Source organism: Anolis carolinensis, chromosome 1, assembly GCF_035594765.1.
Source record: "Anolis carolinensis isolate JA03-04 chromosome 1, rAnoCar3.1.pri, whole genome shotgun sequence".
NCBI lineage: Eukaryota > Metazoa > Chordata > Lepidosauria > Squamata > Dactyloidae > Anolis > Anolis carolinensis.
In genome coordinates, this window is record NC_085841.1 from 349,897,835 (window position 1) to 349,918,227 (window position 20,393).

General features: G+C 38.4%; 1 protein-coding gene across 10 annotated transcripts in view; it reads right to left on the bottom strand.

Moving 5' to 3' along the window:
- Positions 1 to 20,393, bottom strand: part of cdc42bpb (CDC42 binding protein kinase beta) — a 143,837-nt gene that overhangs the window by 17,859 nt on the left and 105,585 nt on the right. For 5 of the 10 annotated variants that reach the window (XM_062968505.1, XM_062968504.1, XM_016995511.2 and 2 more), the window contains 8 exons: positions 19,460 to 19,549; positions 18,972 to 19,061; positions 16,366 to 16,471; positions 14,150 to 14,286; positions 11,471 to 11,610; positions 10,962 to 11,043; positions 9,053 to 9,269; positions 7,643 to 7,705 (listed from right to left, as the gene is read on the bottom strand). In XM_062968505.1, coding sequence (XP_062824575.1) covers positions 7,643 to 7,705; positions 9,053 to 9,269; positions 10,962 to 11,043; positions 11,471 to 11,610; positions 14,150 to 14,286; positions 16,366 to 16,471; positions 18,972 to 19,061; positions 19,460 to 19,549 — 925 coding nt within the window. The remainder of the gene's footprint in view (positions 1 to 7,642; positions 7,706 to 9,052; positions 9,270 to 10,961; positions 11,044 to 11,470; positions 11,611 to 14,149; positions 14,287 to 16,365; positions 16,472 to 18,971; positions 19,062 to 19,459; positions 19,550 to 20,393) is intronic. The other 5 variants (XM_062968506.1, XM_003224066.4, XM_008115745.3 and 2 more) reach the window with 2 other exon arrangements.

The window sequence follows — 20,393 nt, forward strand, 5'->3', positions numbered from 1 at the left end:
ACTTGTAAGTGTTGTGACAAGGCAATACAGAATTATTTTTTTTATATTCGTAATTGTGGTTAATGTAAGTCAAACATTCTGTCTGATGCTCCACAAAAATAAAATCTGACATCTTTGTCAAAGTCATACCATCTTTGTATAATATTCCTGCCAGAAATCTAGCTGCCATGTTTTGCACTACTTGCAGAATCTATTTTGTCATCAAGGGCAGCCCATCATAGCGTGTATTGTCATACCTTGTACTATAAATCCCTAGGGGCATTGTCTAATGCTTCGGCACTGCATCAATATTGCAAGTGAACCTTGTTATAACGATTTCATTCACACCAAACAACTTCATGCAAAACAGAAACTCTCCTTAACATCTTAACTGAATCCAACTCATACAGTTGCACTGTAGCAGCAATATTTTACCATTCTATAACACTTTGATTTAAATATATAGAAAGAGGTAAGCAATGTTCAATTTAACTACACAGAAGTGTAAGACAATCTCAGGAAAAGCAAATTCAGGAAAGCACTGTGCAGTTTTGTTAAACCTGCTCTCAAAGGAAAGTAAGTTTTAAACCCGCTAAATTCAAGTTCAGTTTGAACTGCATAGAAATCCAGATCTTAAACTGACACCCATAAAAATGACCCATGTGCTATTCTTAGCTCTCCCACTGTTCAAACAAGCAAATAAAGCATTTTATCTGTACACAGCTGTTCAGTCATCAAAAACAAAAACACCCCAGAGTAGAACAGATAGTCACTGATCAGAATTCCTAAGTCAGAGTAACCAAGATGTCATACAACATTGTTTTTCAAATGCATTTGTTGACTAACACTAGGTAAACACAAAAGCCAGACACATTTTGTTGTCATATTCTTATCTAAGTCTTTTAGGAATTATTTTGTTACTTAAATAATCCAAGCTTTATATCTGAGTTCTTCAACTTCACGTACAGCACCGTCACTACACAGCCTCTCAGATAAAGATATTTTCTCATGCTTTCTGTCCAGGACTGCCAGTGACAACATATCAAATTGAACTCCTGTCCTCAATTATAAAAAAAACTAGATCTTTTCGTTATACTGCACAAGGGAAAAGTTAAGAAGTTGCAGGGGCAAATGCTGGGAGGCAAGGAAATCCATTCTCCTGATAATACAGACATCTTTCTGCTATTCATCTTGCTTTTGGTATCAACATAATGACATCAATCAAAACTAAAAACTGGAACAGGCCACAGAATGAGTAGATCAACAATTCACAGTGTTCTCTTGGTATTTCAAACACATACATACAACATCAGGGCTATCACTGAAAAAAAAACCTGGTTCTTTTGAAGATTATTCTATGAATGGAAATGTAGAGCAGGACCTCATCAGGATCTCTTAATTCAAGGAGTAGGGAAGACTAACTAACAGATCAGAAGATGTAAGTATCAAATTCAAACTATTTAAACAGAGGCTGGATGGCCATCTATCGGGGTACTTTGAATGCGATTTTCCTGCTTCTTGGCAGGGGGTTGGACTGGATGGCTCACAAGGTCTTTTCCAACTCTATGATTCTAGTGTTCTGAAAAGCTAGACCAGGACCTTAAAAAACTATGCAGACTAGAATATGTGCTGTATGCTTAGATACACTTTCAAACCCTATAGAATATATTATAGCAGTATGGTCTGCAAATATAAACATCTTTTTCTTTTGGAATTCTGCTCTTGTTTGTTCCATAATACATAGGTAACAACTGGCAAACATATTAAGGTCTTGCAATTATTTCCTTTGGCAACATGCAAGGTGCCTGCATGATTAATATTCTCAGAACTGATCCAACATATGCCAATGGGACTGATTAAATGAGGAATCATGTTTACGTGAGGCGTATGACCAGAGAATGTAGAAAATGCATCATGGTTCCTATTTTTGGTATATACACCCATTATTTGTTTCAGAGAGTCGCTTTTCTGAAAGCTTTCTGACAAGTCATAAAGATTTTTCATTTTTAGAGTAATAAATGAGAGCATGAGAAGAAAAATATTTGTCTGAAAATCACCACTGCTTCCTAGACAGACAAATGAGAAAAAAGAATCATTCTAGAGAAATTGTGCCCGACTCCAATTACTGTGAAGAGTGTACATGAAACAAAAGAACTAGCCAATTACAACACAGACATTTAAGGTGCTTTTAGAAGTCATGTTTATTCTATGACATTGGCAGTCAAAAGCTGGGTAAATGTGAAATTACTTCAGCTGACCTACATAAATTGTGGCTCACAAAACTACAACAAAGTCCACACTATAGGAAAAGATTGTGACAGGTGGGATGAAGGTTTGGTTTAAAATCTAAAATTCATCACCACTCCTTTATTAAGTATCGATAGGTGACATCTATAATTCCCTATAACAATGAGGAACAATATTCTCCAATCAATGAATTGTGATTCTAAGGGGCATTCTTGCGCAGGAGGAATCTCCTACAATTCTGTATTGGAAAAAAATATCTAGCACTCTGATTTTTAGTTTAAAGTCCCTTTTGGGGAGGGTTTAATATCATTTAGTTGACTTGAAGACACACAGAGACATACTTATTGTATCTATTCATGTATATGCCAACCTCATGTATAAGTCAAGGGCAAGTTTTAGGGTCAAAATTATGGATTTTGATATGACTCATGCAAAAGTTGAGAGTCATTCCAAGATACAAAAGCACCAAATCTGCCTTTGGACCAACCAGCACTGCTATCACAGCTTCCCCCCCCCCCCCACCAAAACCATCAAAAAGGCCAGAGGTGCCACCATGGTGGAAAGAGCAAACGATCCCCCAATTAAAACAGCTCCACTGGCTGCCCATAAGCTTCCAGTCCCAATTCAAGGTGCTGGTTATCACCTATAAAGCCCTAAACGGTTCGGGTCCAGCCTATATTTGCAATCACATTTTCTACTACGAACCTGCGCAAACTTTAAGATCTGCTGGGGATCTTCACTCTCTCCTGCCGCCGTTCCAAACATAGTCAGTGGGGACGAGGGAGAGGACCTTCTCGGTGGTGCCCCCCCTGGCTCTGGCACTCCCTCCCAAGAGAAATGAGATTAGCCCCTACCTTGGTCACCTTCCGGAAAGACCTGAAAACCTGGTTATGATTAATTTGGCACACTTTGACAGGGTCCTTTAACCTTCACCTATACCTAGACACTGCACTTTATTACTGGCCCATCCTATTAGTGACCTTGGAATATATTGCACATGTATAATTTATTGCCTTGTGCAAAGGAAAATCTAATTATAATGGGGATTTTGTCTATGTTTTGTTGATGTTGTTATGTGGCAAAGAAAGACTTTAGTTCTTTAGCTACTTCTAATTGGTTTGCAATAGTAAAGAATAATTTTAAGAAATAAGATACCCAGTCAGAAAGGCTGAGGAGAAATATTTAAAGAGAAGAAAGTGTGTTGTCAAGTCAAACTATGTTAAACTGTTCTGAAAAGTAAATAATAACAACTTTATGTATCCAAGAGAGTGAAAGATAATATCTATAACATCTAAAGAGAATTGAAGTGAAGAACTTTGTAACAAGATACATTTTATGTGCCAAAGAACTTATGAATAAACATTTCTTTGTTTCAACATATGTACTGCAGTCTTGTGTCAGTTTACAGGAAAGCAGGTACAAATCTGAGAGGCAGTCAGAGAACATATTGGAGTGGCCTATGAGAAGAAATTCGGAAGCTGCATATTGGCTCCAGGTTTGGTTTGCACATTTAAGAAACATATACAGACATTTTAAAAGAGGATTTCGCAACACGCACACATTAGAGAAGTGACACAGAGACTAAGATACCGTATTTCAGGTGTGGACCGCAATTCACAAAGATTGTGAGGTTTCTTCCATCACTCTCCCTTCATCACCTCATACACGTGCATGCATGCACATATGTATTTATCGCTGGCAGTGGCTGGGATCTTGAAATAGAGAGTACCCCCTGCCACCATATTTATTTGTGGCAGCGGTGGGATAACTAAACTCCCCCTGCCTGACTGAGAGGATTTTAGACCCTTTTCAGTTACACCTTGCCTCCAATTTTTGAACATACTCATTGTGTCTGGCTATTGGTTATTGGTTGTTGTTGAGTTTATGCTTTTTGATTTTTATATGTTTTTACATATTAATTCATTCTAATTGAATGTATCTTATGTTGTTGTATTTTATTGTTGCATTACTGGGCTTGGTCCCCATGTAAGTCCTTTCAGGGAGATGGGGTGGGATATAAGAATACAGTTGTTGTTGTTGTTGTTGTTGTTGTTGTTATTATTATTATTATTATTAGAGTAGAGTAGGGTTGGTGATTTTTTTCGGTTCTCCCCAGATTGACAAAGTTCTTGCCTTTCGCCATTCTATTCAGAGAATAGGGTGGTTTTTTAAAGTACAGACCTTACCTTGACCTGACAATAATTTCTAGATGTATACATGCGTATACAGAATACCATGGTTTTAATGGTGTATGTTATTAGATATGGTATGCAAAACTCCTAATAACAGGCATTTGATGAGTGTCTTTATAAGGGCCATCTTCAACTATGTCTTGAATTTTACAAATTTTGTGCTGGTGTGTTTTTTAATGTTGCATGTCTTAACTTGATATTAATTTTGTGATTTAACTGTGTTTAACTTTTTGTATTTTGTGGATTTTTAACAAGGTCTTTTAAATTGTTCTTAATTAAAATCCTCTTTGAATTCCAACCCTGGAAACAGAAGAGATAGAAATAAATATAACGACAACAACAATTTAGGGGAAATGAACTGGAAAGGTATGTGTTATTATTTGTGAAGCATAAGAATACCAGGTGCTTCTTAATTAAAAACAAACAACCACATCAGAACGGCCCTACGCTCATCATACAATCCACAGTTAGAGACAAGAAACTTGAGTGAGGCTAGGAAAAGTTAAAAAAAGGGAGGTGATGAAGGGCAATTCTAAATTTTTGGAGCTTTAGAAGATTAAAACCAACTTTCTGAATTTAGCCTGGAAGCGAATCAGTGAAATTTAAGAGAACTGCCTCACAGATCTTATCTACACTTCAGTGTTGGGACATGACCACAATTACCTATTGATTAGGCAGCCATACTACACACGTAGGTATACAGGTATTTATTTTACAAAAGAAAAAGAAAAAAAGACAAGGCAAACTACCTAGTTGGCCTTCTTCAATATTTAGATATTAGCTAGGGTACCCAGCATTGTCCGGGTTATTTGAAAAAGTAAAAATTTAATTGTAGAAAAAGGTTAACTACACCTGATTAACTACAACTGACATCATGCCAGGTTAACCCTGAGAAACTCCATCAGTACTTAAAGATTGTTATGTTGGGCAAGTTTGCTCTAGATGCATCATCAGTGGGGTTCAGTGTGCTCTCTGGCTGTAGGGCAATCTATAACTCCCACTATGGTGAGTCAGTCCCCTCAAACCTCTCCAGTAGATTTAGTTAGTCATGGAGATTCTGTGTGCCAAGTTTGGTCCTGGTCCAACATCGGTGGACGTTACGGTTTCTCTGGTTGTGAGTGAACTACAACTCCCAGAAAGAAAGGTCAGTCCCCCCACCCCACTGTGATGTCCCATGGGCCCCTGGGTCGTGACCATGGCGCCATTATGGATCAAAGTGATGAGGAAATGGGATTTCTGCCGTTTCAGCAAGAGGTTGTTCCTTTCCAGATGCCTTTTGTTGATAATTCTAGTCCGGAGCTCATTAAAAAGGACCTTGAACAGGCGCCTATTCCCAGCACCTCTCCCCCCTTTGCGAGAAGGGAATTTTGGGAGGCTAGCCGCTCAGAGAAAGCGCAAACACGAAAAAGCGCCCGATTAGCGGCTAGACAGAGCGCTAATTAGCTCGTTTCCCCTGAGAGTTCTTAGGGAGGATCGCATCTGGCCGAAGATGTTGTTTCAGTTCTTTTCCCTTGGGAAAAGGAGCATTGGACACCTGCTTTGCAGGATGATTTGAAGTTCTTTAAAAGTTCCCCGCACCGGCTAGTCCTTGCGGAGTCAATGTGTGAATTGGAGGATTAACCTCGCTTCCAGCCAAGTGTGGACTGCGTTTAAGTCCACTGTCTTCCAGCCTTTTTGTGCTTTGCCAAGCCGTGTTCCTTGACTTGTCTTGCCGTGAATCCAGTCTTGTTTTGCCGTGCCGTGTATCCAGCTTTGTTTCCAGTTCCTTGCCTTTGGATTTGATCTGCACTCTAGTGAAAGACTTGGACGTTTTCCCCACTCAAACTGCTTGGAAGTTTGAGTGCGTTTCGGTTTTTTGGATTACAACTTTAAACTCTAATATTATATATTGGACAATATATTACTGGACTATAATTGACCTTTCCTGAAAGGTCTATTGATGGACTATACTTTCTACTTGTTTTCATTTTAATTCCTTAATTCCTTAATAAAGATATTAGATTGTTTATTGGCCTCAGTGTATTGGTTTCCAGTGCTCACGCAGCCAGGGGCGTCACACCCACCCCCCCAAAAAACCTCCAGTAATCAAATTTTGGCATATCAGGTATGTGTGCCAAGTTGGGTTCACAGTGATATCTGGATGTAAGTGAAATACAACTTGCCCAAATCATGGTGAATTTTCCCCAAAGACCTCCAGTATTTTTTGTTGCTCATGGGGGTTCTGTGTCCCAAGTCAGTTCTAGGTCTATCGTTGGTGGAGTTCAGAGTGCTCTTAGAATGCAGGTGAATTATACATCCCAGTCCCTACAACTCCTATAAATCATGATGAATTTTCCCCAGACTCATTGGTGTCTCCTGAGTAGTGGGAGCTACAGCTATTTGTGGAAGTGTGAGCTTACACTTTTATTTAATGTGTACAGATTACATGTTCTGTGATTCTTATGTGCCTTCAGTGACTTGAGAGGTTTGCTATCTCATCATGCCCAATGAGAGTTTCAGGCAGTGAACTGAACAAGTGGATAATCAGAAACCTCTGAGTATTCTCAGATAAGTAAACTGATTGTAAAAGAAAAGTGCTCTTTAATGATCCTTCTAAAAGTGACTTATGTCATGGGTGTCATGGGTGTCCTCTAGATTACCCCTTCCAAATGTCCCTGCCCATAGTGGAGTACTCCTCTGTCCCTCTCACTCCGGGTTTTATCTCTGTGTTCAAGCGGCCTGCCCTTGCTTTATTGTTTTTTTGATTTCTTGATGTTCTGTTTATTATTATTTATTGTATTTTAAATGGTGTTATGATATGTTGTTTCTATATTTTATTATGTTGTATTGCTCTGGGCATGGCCCCATGTTAGCCGCCCCGAGTCCCCATTGGGGAGATGGTGGCGGGGTATAAATAAAGTTTTATTATTATTATTATTATTTTCACCGAGAGCCACGTCAGCACTACAGTTACCTTTAAAGAGCCATTTGTAATTGTAAGACTGTATGTTGCCCTGGCATTGATAGCCTCGTAGGCCACATAAAATGACACAGCAGGCCGGATTCAGCCCGCAGGCCTTACACGTGTGGCTTAGGGAACCTCTCCTATTACTTGCATCATCCCTCGTCACTGACCATGCTGACAGGGTTCTAAGGAAATATTCATTCGTTCTCCTACCTTAACTTAGTTGGTGGGGCACACATAATGAAACAGAACTGCTAAAAGCAGCAAGTGCATAACTTACCATCACGGGTTACCTCAATGACATAAAGGCCTTCTTCAGAACCAATTGCTATTCGATCTCGATCTAACCGGGGGGGGGGGGGGGGGAGAGAGAGAAAAGAGCTATTAATACAAGTATGTTCACTAACACTTGGTTTTTATTGTTTTAATGGAAACCCCCAATCTGAGTATAAATGTGAGCTGGAAAGAATATATTATACCATTGCTAATATGATAGCACTAGGTCTCAATGCATTTGGAGAGCAAAGCAGAAGTAGAGATTATAAAATTTAAAACACTAACAATGCAATACAATGTTGTTGTTAATTGCTGTCAAGTCAGCATCAATTTATGGTGATCTTACGAATGTGAGACCTCCAAGTCATCTTGTTAGTAACAGCCTTATTAAGTTCTTGCAAATTCAGGGATTTCGCGTTCTTGAGTTTATCCACCTGCAATGCACTCATCCTCTTTTTCTTACTGCCTTCTGCTATGCCAAGTATTAGCATATTTTCTAATGAGTAATGTTGTCTCATAATATGTTCAAAGTACAACAGTCCCAGTGTAGTCGTTTTGGTTTCTGTGATAGTTAAGGTTTGACTAGCACACATTTATTTTGCTTTCGGGCAGTCTACAACTCTCCTCCAGAGCTGTTATTTCAAATGAGTTGCTTCCTGTTAGTTTTGTTTCTTTATCCACTGTCAGATACTCATATTAAGCCTAATTGTATAGGGTGCAGCCTCAAAGATATACTTAAGGAAGGTCAGTGAAGGTGGCCCTGCTTCAATATCTTTCTCTTGCAGGCACTGAATTAGAGAAGCTGAACAGACTAGTGAAGTTCCCTTTGAACTTCCATGTAAGAGCGTCTCCCAGGCCAATACTGTCCACAGTTCAGAAAACAAGTGAAAATGTATTTCTTGTAAATATTCAGGAGACAGAGGTAGTGGGTTATTTTAACTAGCCTGATAATTTATACTGATGCAGCTAAGTACGCTGCAGTTTTAATACTGCAGCATATTTATTATTTTAGAATTGGTTTTATGTGCTGCCATTGTGATAATTTTGGTGTCTGCCTTGAGGGCCATCGTCCATGAGGTAGGATTTAAATATGAACATAAATAATCTCCTCAAATGAGAAGGCCTGTAGGAAAAATATCCACAATTGTATTTTAGGGCTCTGTTAGTGTATAAACTGTTTTCTTTAAGCTATAAAAATATGGGCAGAGAAATTAGAAAATTAATTCAAACACTACAGACGCCTACTGCAAGTAGAGTTAATCATAATTAGCTTTAAAAAATCAATTAATGAATTTCACACTACTAAGCTTCTCTGTGCAGATGAGAAATAATACAATAAAAAGGATGGCAATGTTTTCATTCAATGTGCAGCTCCAACAATACACACTGAACTGTCTTATTAAAGCATACATACCTATAACAGCAGCAGCCAAGCTGGTTTTAATGAGGGGCAATGTACTGTCATAGGCTTCCTGTGGAATATGTACAACTTGGTTTTTGAGTTTATTTTTGTGCAGAATAGATTTCAGCCCCTCTAAGATTCCAACCCATTTTCGCTTTTCATTCTCATTTTCTGTTAGGATCAGCAGAGAGCAAGTCTTTGAAGGTGAGCCTAAGAGAGAAGCTGTCACCTTGATAGCAAGAGGGAGGTAAAAGAAAACAGTCAGTCAGTGAAATACCACTAGATAAGATAGATAAACAGACTGGATGGAGCAGCTGGCAAACATATGCTGGTTCTATACACTGTAAATTCTTTTAAAAGTCTTGTGTCTAAAACCTGATTGTATGAAGCCTGCCATTTATTCTGCCATCTTCTCCAATGCAACAATTCATCAGTTACTTGAAAATACATTTTAATATTTGATCATGTCACTGCACTCCATCCTCTGTTGCTTTAAGTGGGATGCGCATTTGGATAGCTGCCATCAAAGAGAATGGGACAAGGCAGGAGTGTCTATTGTTCTTTCTCCCCTTACAAACACTTTTGCATCATTTTGGAAGTTAATGTATAAAGGGCTATTTTTCACGAGAACAGAGGAGTCCAAACTGCTCAATTTGTATTATTCAGTTTGGAACAATTGTAGTTATTATTTGTTGTATCTACTCATGTATAAATTGACCTCATGTATATGTCAAAGGCAGGTTCTGGGTTCAAAATTATGAATTTTGATATGACTCATGATAAGCCAAGGGTCATTCCATAGAGAAGGGAAACCACCAATGCCGACCCAAGGGACCAGCCACACCGGTCTCTACTGCCATTTCCTCATCCGGACTTTCAAAACGGTTGTCATGTTGAGAGAGAAGAGGGAGTCAGTGTTTCTTTTCGGTTCTCCTGGGATAGACTAAACTCTTATCTTTCTCATTCTACACATAGAAAGCAATGGTCCCTTTTTTGGTAAGAGTTAAGGTACAGTACTCACACTGACCTGTGCATAAGTTGACTCAGGTTTTTTGGGTTGAATTTCTGAATAAAATGTCTAGGCATATCCAGGAATATGTGGGGTACTATAGGTAAATTGCAAAATTGCCCTTTCATTGGACTAATACAATGATCAAAACACCCTTGAAGTGATACAACTTATTCTGAGGTAGTTATGTAATCTACAACAGCTTACTATGTTGTTTGAGTCCCTTTATGGGAGAAAAGTGGGATACAAATGAAGATTTATCATTTTATTATGACACAGCAAACTAGATAGATATGCTGGATTTCATATCACAAAATCACAAGTCGAACACTTGTGATTTTGTGATATGAAATCCAGCAAATTATTATTATTATTATATAATACTGAATCTTGTGAAATAGTAACTAAACACCCACAATCGAAAACAACAGTTGCAAGGAGAAGATAATGATTCTTATGGGTAGGCTCTCACAGACATTGCATCTCACCAATTCAATAAGAAGCATCTTTGCAACAGAGTAAGGTGCCTGCTACTTGTCATTTGTCAAAATTTCGAACTCTGCAAATAAAGGTTTGAAATGAGATCTGTAGCAGAATATTTGAACCTTGCCCCTCACCCAAAATGTTAGCAAATTCTAGAAAGTGAGAATGTTCTGTAAATGAGTATCTGAAAGCAAAAATTATAACTAATAAAAAAGCAAACTGAGCACACAGACCATGCTTTAAAGTTACAGTTAACTTTAAAAGGCTTCCCTGTATGTGGGCAATTCCATAAAAATAATCTTTTCAACTGAGATTTAAAGCACACAGCGCTATTATTTAGGAGCCATTAATGGAAGAAAATTCTGTGAATAATACGTCATGGCTATGTAAAACAAATTATATTTGCTCAAACTGATTAAATAGTCATACCCTGAATATACAAGGGATATCTTTGCGGGTTGCGTGTATAACATCCGATGCTAGGACAGAACTCACACAAAAATCTTCATCTCTGGTAGGAAAATAAATAATACAAGTCAACAAACTTGGTCCAATCTATTTGAAAAGCAAATTTTATCATCATCCTTTCCCCAGGAATGAAATTAACACATGACCTAATATAATTCTGGGCTTAGTGAGATACTGAGTACATATAAACCTGGAATAGCACTAAGGTACATTGCTACCTGCAGAGATGAAAAAAAATCCAAGATAAAACCAGGTGGAAGCACAAGCCTCACTCTTCTCTGCTATTGTATATTAACATAATCAATATCTTGCCAAAATGCACACTGATGTAATAAAACACTTTGTTTAAATATGTAAAATAAATTGGTGTGCCATTCTCATGTGTGTGAATTTCATTTTATCCTGGCTTGCTCTTTGACACTACAAAATTAAAGGAGAAATCATACTCTACTGCCAAGGATAACACAAACCTGAGATCTAAGACTTGACTTGCAACAACTCCTGGCTGAGTGGATTTTCCTTCAGGCACATCATAGAGGAAGAGTTTACAGTCACAGACTACGGCATAGGCCCTCTGCCAACCTTTCTTAACTCCTGTTGGCTTTGGAACCTGTAAATATATAAATGTAAGACACTATCAATACTTCAGAGAGAAAACACAGGAAGCATTCTATGGAGATAATATACATCATCATCATTGGCATTTAACTCAGTTCTGTACCAAAATTTATGTGACATAGAATGAGGTTCCCAGGCTTGGATTGGGGGAGGCAAAGTGTGCCTTTGGTCCATATATAGCTTGCCCCTATGCCTTACTTTAGGGATAGGTGGGGAAGCCATAAATCCTCCGACCAGTACCTAAAGCCTCACTCATATTTTAAAAAATGTGTGATTTTCACAGTCTTTGCTCAGAAAGCATCCAAATACATGAAAACAGGCAAAGATAGTCTCACTCAATCCCAATAATAAAGAATAGAAACCTCACTGGCTGAAGAGGGGATGGCAACAGTGACTGTGGCAGCAATGAGTGAGATGGCAGGAAGTCTGGGCAAAATGGGGGGTGGGAGTGACCTTCCACTTGCTTACTCATGAGTAAATTGGCCTCTCCCGTTCTAAGCAGATCAGAAGAAAAGGCTCGGTGCAGGTTGTTGGAGGTCCATGGGCGCGGCAACATGTGTGTCACACAAGTTGGGCAATTTTAGATCTTTCAGAAGGCAGTCATGTTGGTGTCACCCCCTCAGTGTGTGCACTGGTGTGGTCTGCACTTCCCTAATGAAACTACTGGTCAAAGCTCTATTTGAATGCCTGAGCAGAGAAATGGTGGTGGTGAGAGACTGGGGCAGCCATCTCACTGAGGTGGACTGGCAATTTCCACTCTGTGAAATGACCCTCCACGTGTGGAATGGCACGCAGACCATGAAACAGGACAAACATCCCACTCTTTAGAATTGCAAGGGTAATGATCCTTTCTATTTAAGCTTGGCTAGCAAAAGAATCCCTTTTGTTTTTCTGTACACCAGCATCTTCGTTTACTATGCTCTGTGGCATTTCAGTTCCCAATACTGCATATCTAATCACCTGCCATGCTTACTAGAATACGGATTAGCACTAAGGGGATTATTATAAATTGTAAAAAGACAGCCTTGGGGCTTTTATCGCAATTTGGTAAGCTGCATGCAGCAGGAGGAGGAAAATAAGGCAAAATTCAAAGGAAGATCCTTTCTCTTCTAGGGTATCTCCTAGTAGTGTAGGATATGCCATGGTATATATTGTGGGGAAAAGAAGTATAATCAAGCTCTTTCTGTATACTACAATGTTGAGGCACACAGAATGGTATCAAGGAATGTTTTTTTAAGTATGCCTGCTTTTTCATTTTGTAGTTGTCATTAAAACTGAAATTGTAATTTTTCCTTTCCCACAACAACGTTTGTCAATTTTCCTGACTATCAACTGAAAATAACCCAAAGTTTAAAAATGCACCCATTATGCTGCATTCAATTTTATAATTTTATACTATTCATCATTGTGATTATAATTATTTTAAGATTTATTGTTGTGATTTTTAAAATTCCTTTTGTGGTCCACCTTGGCCAAGTTCTACTTTGCAAGAAAAGTGGAATGTAGAAAGTTTATATAGTTTCAGACTACACAAGTACTAAAATGTATTTTTTATCAAAAAGGGCATCAATATTGATTTATTTGAACACTGACTATTAGCTGAAGAAATACCTCTATTCTGTAAGTGTATTAAAATTACTTCAGCACAGAAATTTCAATAAAAGTAATCTCTAAATGACAAATGGCAGAATGTGTTTATTTTAAAGCTGCTACTTTCTTTGTAGAAGTAAAGAAAAAGCGTCTCAGTTGTAAACTCTATATAAAAATGAATTTAAACTCCTTGTTTATGAAAAACATTTAATATTTTACCATCATCACATCTATATGCCACTTTTCTTACAGAGTGGGGCCTAAGATGGAACACAAAAGTAATTTTAAATCAGTTTGAATCACAATGATCAACAGTATAAAATGATCTATAAGGTAAACACAAATTAAAAATAAAGCGCCCCAATAAGAAAAATTCCTATAAGCAAGTACAAGCCTGATTAAACGTAAATGCCTTCTCTGCTAGTGAAAGGAGACCTGGGTATATAAAGGTCTTTAAAATGTCTTTAAAATGTTAATATATGTTAATGCATATATTATCTTAACATAACTATATTTTTATGAACAGTTCTGAACATAAGGAATCTAATTATTAAACCAATTTTATTTTTACTGCTATGAGAAAAATAGCATTGTGGCAGAACTGAAGTCGACAGCTGGCTAGAAGAAATAATAGCTGGCTACTAAGTCCAGCAATTTGCTGACCCTGGTCAAAATATTCACATCCAATGAAATTGATTCCAGTTTGAACACACAAATGATGGAAGTTAGAATAATAAATTACACAGAAGAAATGCAATGAAGACAGTTTTGGACCTGATACATTCTTTACATAACGCTCACCTGTTTAAAAGCCAGTCACTTTCAGTACAAACTGTGATTATTTGTCTGTATTCCCATCTCCATGAATTATAATCTTTGATTTGAAACATTGCTGATAAGGGCAAAGTCCTCTTTTCCTGCCAAAGACACCAGATTCTTACCTTAACATAGCCTTTGTAAGCTGTTCCTATGCCTCTTTGAACATCTACTCCAAGGGGCCGCTTGGCTTGCTCAGGAGGTATAGGGCAGACTTGTGGTGCACTATCCTTGCAGGAAACATGGCATGCAAATGAACACACTAAAGAAGAAAAGGTGGACTTGTCAAAGTTATCTGCTGTTGGAGCAGCAAGAAATAGCTGGCAGAAGTGGAAAACACACAGGACCAGAGCATCATACAGATGTACTTAGCTTCTCTTGTCCAGTTAAAGTGTGCTTCACCTCTCTTTCTTTAGCTAAGCAAAACACTTGTTTACAAAAAATCTGTCAAATTCTAGGAAGAACATAACATCATGAAATGGAGTATACTGTGGAATAATCTGATATTAGTCAGTCTACTTCATCAGACCACAATATGTCTTTAAGATGTCAAAAGATTCCTCCTTTTTTGTATGTTATTTTTAAATGGTTTTTTTTAATGTCAGGAGTGACTTGAGAAACTGCAAGTCGCTTCTGGTGTGAGAGAATTGGCCGTCTGCAAGGACGTTGCCCAGGGGATGCCCGGATGTTTTGATGTTTTGATCATCCTTGTGGGAGGCTTCTCTCATGTCCCTGCATGGAGCTGGAGCTGATAGAGGGAGCTCATCCGTGCTCTCCCTGGGTGGGATTCGAACCTGGCAGCTTTCAGATCAGCAACGCAACCTTCAAGTCACAAGGCTTTAATCCACTACGCCACCAGGGGCTCTGCTTTTAAATGGTAAGAATCATTTCCCTATGTAAGAGAACGAAACATCCTTGTTTCTATTAACTCCTGCTATTACCCAGGCTAAACAAGGCTCATGTGAGCTGGAGAAACAGAAACCTACAGCTAGACGTTTAGTTCCTCCCTCACCTCTAGCCCATAGTTGGGCCAGACTGAGGGAAAACAGCAAAAAGAGTTTGTTAGTTAGCTGATAGACATGTATTGATGGGAAATAAGGAACTGGTTACTGCAAGTATGGGAATGACTGTCTCCTTCATTTGCCTTACAAGAATGCACCTCCTCAGTTAATATTCAAATGTGCTATTCTCAGTGTGTGTTGAAGAAGATATCTTTGATTGGGATGTACCCTAGTGAGACTGAAAAGGGAAATGCAATTTAAAATGGCATATGACAGTAGAAGGGTTTGATAAAGCTGTTCGACAAATTTCTCCCAGTGGAAAAGACAACAGGTGGAGACAGATTTGGTCAAGTGAGTGCCTTAATAGAGGCATAATTTCAAAGTCAGGGGAAGTAATAGATGCACCATATTGTGCACTGGTCAGACTTCACATTGAATACTGCATTCAATTCTGGATGCTTCATTTTAAGGATATATACAAGTTGGAGAAGGTAAAGAGAAGAGCAATGAATATGAATCAGGGTATGGAGAACAAATCATACCTAATGGTCTAATGGTTTGAACTGAGGCCAGAGCGAAGAAGGGGCAGCCAGGAAGACCATTCCACCTCATCTCCTGTGCCATCAGTTGGAGGCCCTTCTCCCCAGCAATATGCTATGCCGATAATATAATATACATATATATTATATTGTATATAATATACAATATAATATACAATAATGTCATATATTGTATGTGCATATGATGTTGATGATATTGTTGTAATGTGATATATATTACATGTAATGTTACTAGTAGTGTTGCAGTGTGGTGGTGTAGTATAGTAAAGTGATGTGTAGTGCTGGTGTTGTGCTATGCTGGTAATATAACTTATTGTATGTACATATTATTTGTAAGCCGCTCTGAGTCCCCTTTGGGGTGAGAAGGATGGGATATAAATGTAGTAAATAAATAAATAAATCAACTTAGGCCCCATCTACACTGCCATATAATGCAGTGCAGGGGTCTGAAAAGTATTCATATTCTATCTTCTACCCTTCAATTGTGGAAAGTCAAAATGGATTCTGAAAATGGACTGGGGGGCATTCTTCCAAAGTTGCAATTCTGTGTATGTATGCTTGTGGCACACGAGCAATACAATTCCCTCCTTGCTCTACATACATTTGAGAACTACCTTTCTGTGTTTACTTGAATTATCAAATGCAGAAAGAGGCATACTAAATTTACACACATAAAGCCTTCAAATATGCACTCTGTTTCAATGAACTACTTTGCCACTATAAAGATGCAAAAATATACTGTTATACTAGAGGACAGTTGGGAGATTTAAACCAACTTACCATCACAAGCATATCCCTGTCTAATCAATCCCACCATGAGGGATGTGCAATGGCTGCACTGCGTAGGACTTGAAAAGGATTTGATATTGAGTTGATGAGCTTTCGGCTGAAATAAAAAATTAGAATCAATCAGAATTAAATTTTATGAGAAAACTGACACCTTTGGATAAAGTGAGAGCAATAACTGCACAAGTTCTAATTTCATTTGATCTTAATTTAATAGGCTCAAAGTGACCTTAATATGGTCTTTCTTGGGCAGAAGCCATTTCCAAGCACAATTCACACATTAAATGTAGTTTCTCCCTTGCTATCAAAATGCTTCTCAAACAGGAATATTTTCTATACACCAAAATATTTTTGAGACTGAACCTCTGCTGCATACAGAAAGCAAAGCAAACAATCTAGCTAAGCCCCCTAATACAGACACAAGATAGATTGTCAACATGTGCATCCAAGATAGAAAAACCACTGGCTATGAAAATACTACTAAAGGGCATCGGCAAAGTACAGTAGAATTCTGCAAGGATTATTTTTAGGTGAGAAAATGAAAGAAATGGCTTTCTGCCTGACCCACAATCTAGGCTCCACCATAATTTTGTGCAACATAAGACATACAGTTATAAAATTATAAAATCACTAGCTGTGCCCAGCCATGCGTTGCTGTGGCTTATGGGAATCATTTGTTGACCAGGTGTAATGGCAGTGAATAGCCTTGCAGCCTCAAAGCTGGCTGTTTTCTTCTTATGCGAATCCTTGTTTGGTGAGCTGGAATACAATGGAATAGGCTTGCTGCTTGGAAAGCTGGGTACTTGTGTTCTAGGGGAATGGTTTTTTGGCCAATTTGAATTGCATTGAATAACCTCGCTGCTTCAAAACCTGGCCGCTTTCTATATAGGGGCATCCTTCCATGGGCAGGATGAATGGGACGGAGTAGCCTCATGACTTCAAAACCTGAGGGTTTTCTATCTAGTGGAAATCTTGGTTGGCCAGGTTGAAGAGCATTGAATAGCCTTGCTGCTTGCAAACCTGACCGCTTTCTACCTTGTGGAATTCTCGGTTGGCCAGGTTGAATAGCAATGAATAGTCTCAGTGCAGCAAGTATGAATGCTGCAATTAGTCACCTTGATTAGCATTTAATGGCCTTGCAGCTTCAAAGCCTGGCTGCTTCCTGCCTGGGCAAATCCTTTGTTAAGAGATGTTAGCTGGCCCTAGTTGTTTCTTTTCTGGAATTGCCCTGTTTTCAGAGTGTTGCGCTTTATTTACTGTCCTGATTTTAGAGATTGTATTGTTCTGTATTATTACACCACAGTAGTTTTAGATATTATATTTATAATCTTATATTACCTACTTAGAATTGGATTATATGAGGCCCCTTCAACACAACTGTATAAAATCCACACTGAACTGAATTATATGGCAGTGTGGATTCAAGATAATCCAGTTCAAAGCAGATACTGTGGATTGCCTTGGCATTCTGGGTTATATAGGTGTGTGGGTAGGGCCTTGAGCCTACACTGCCATATAATCCAGTTCAAATCAGATAATCTGTATTTTATAGGCAGTGTGGAAGAGGCCTGAGTGAAGAGGCCTTGGGCGCCATTGTGACTGAGGGGGTTGCTAGGAGACAAAGTGGCCGGGGCCTACCCCTCTAACTGGCAGCAAGGGGAAAAAAACAGCTTTTCCTGGTCCTCTAATTTGAACTTTATTTTTCTAAGTTTTTGTTTGTTTGAAAGACATATTTTGGATGAATATGTCTTTTGTGGCCAAATTTGGTGTGATTTGGTTCAGTAGTTTTATTGTTTACTCCATAGTAAAACACACATTACATATAGATAGATAGATAGATAGATAGATAGATAGATAGAAGATACAACCATAGACTTGGAAGAGACAGAAAAGCATGTGAAATGAAATCCACTTTGGTACCTCAACAAAAATAAAGCCGTAAGGGAAAAAGAATTACACTTAGGATTACTGAATTTAGCGCATGTCTGCACAATATAGGACCACACACAAACCACACACTGGTCTGCCATGTGCTTGCAACAAGCTGGTTTTAATAATCCCAGGCAGAAAACAGAAATGAGAGTTTTACTAAACTCCTGCTAGTCACTCTCAAAACACCTGCGGCTGTTTTTGTCATGGTAGGTTAGACACAGTGCAGCCTTGATAAAAAATAATTCTATAAAGTCAACTTGATTAGAAATAATCTTATAAAGTCAATCTCCTTTCTTGTAATGGGTTCAAATTATAGGAGATTCCACCTGAATATTAGGAAGAACTTTCTGACCGTACGAGCTGTTCCACAGTGGAACTCTGCCTCAGACTGTAATGGATGCTTATTCCTTGGAAATTTTTAAACAGAGGCTGGATGGCCATCTGTCAAGGATACGTTGATTGTGCTTTCCCTGCAGGGCAGGGGGTTGGACTAGATGGTCCATGTGGTCTCTTTCCAACTCTATGATTCTATGACAAACTGGAGACGCAATGAAACACACACACAGAAATGATGAAATACACATATGGATCATGTATGAATCACAATTCTTTTTACATCCCTCCCTATCCCACAGATCTAAGCAAAACAAGTGAACAAGACCCCCTACCTTTGGTACAGCTAGAGAAATGGACTGAATGGTGGGGGAGGGAGCAGCAGGCATCCTCTGAAGCCGAATTGGTTCCTGAATTGCAAAAAACTACAATTGAACAAGATTTAAGCGTTCTAGGATCCAAAGTACATTTGATCTGGTAACAACTGTTGAATATCTTTTTAAAGGTTAGCAAAAGGCAGCATTGCTCCTGCTTTACTGGAAGTGGATTTGCAGATCAGAAGGACTCATAGGAAAGCCTGTACTCTAGCAAGGAGTAGAAGGTAAACAAGAAAGCCGAGCTCAATGATTCACTAGGAGCCACTGAAAGGAGAGTAAACTAAATAGAAGTGCACAAAGCTTTCACATTTAACACTGAGATGGTTCTGGGAAGAAACATGCTATGAAGAGTGAAAATACTTTCTTGTAGACTGGTGACTGGAAGATACATTTGTAAGGACCTCCAAAAAACAGATATAACCTGAGCAGGAAAAATGTCCACTTACTTCTGCTTGCTGCTGTTCTGTAGTCATAGATGTTGATGGTGAGACCTCTGCCTTGGAACCTGGCGCTTCTTGCTCACTAACGGAATTTGTCTGCAGAGTGGAAGGAAAAACTGTAAGCATATTAACTTACAAGTACAGTGCTAATATACTAAAGCAAGATCAGGGCCACATGAAGCAAAATAATATTTGCTTAGAAAGTAGGAAGAGAGCTCTTCTGCATCTGTCATTGCTGAAGTGGACTAATTAACATCTGGGTTATTAAAGCATCCCTTCAAAACAATACTTAAATTGTACCCATGGAGATGGCTGCTGTTAAAAACACCAAAAACAATCTCCTTTCGGATATTGTTAAATTTTGAAGAAACCTATGGAACTTAAAGTACTTTAAATTAAATGTAGACCCAATTAAAATGGAACTGGCCTTACTTGCTATGTGTTGAGATCTCTATAAAATGTTTTTCTGTTTTGAATTACATTTACATCTATCTCACAATACATTTAAGTAGTCAGAGAATACTTTTTGGTCAATATTATTAAAAGCCCTTTAAGCAGCCTGTCAAAGTCTGTAAAATTAGACTATAATGATGATGCTACTACAGCTTCTTATATGTAAAAGGTCAAATTTCAAAAGATGACATTTTTACAAAAATAAAAATTTCAAGGGAATGGGAAATGGAAATGTACTAATATTGATTTCCCCTAAGAAAAAACATTGGGGACGAATGTTTATCTAAAGTAATTACCAGCTTATGAATTAGAATTCTGTCTCTCTCTCACAACGTTGACATGCTTACTTTGGTATCTTCATAAAGTAAAAAAAATATGTGTGTGTGTTTTGATGTCTTAGGGATGCAATCATATTTGTGCAAATTACCTAAAATAGTTTCCTGTTTTCCTGGAAACTCTGGACTATCAGCCAAAGGCTTGTGGGCTG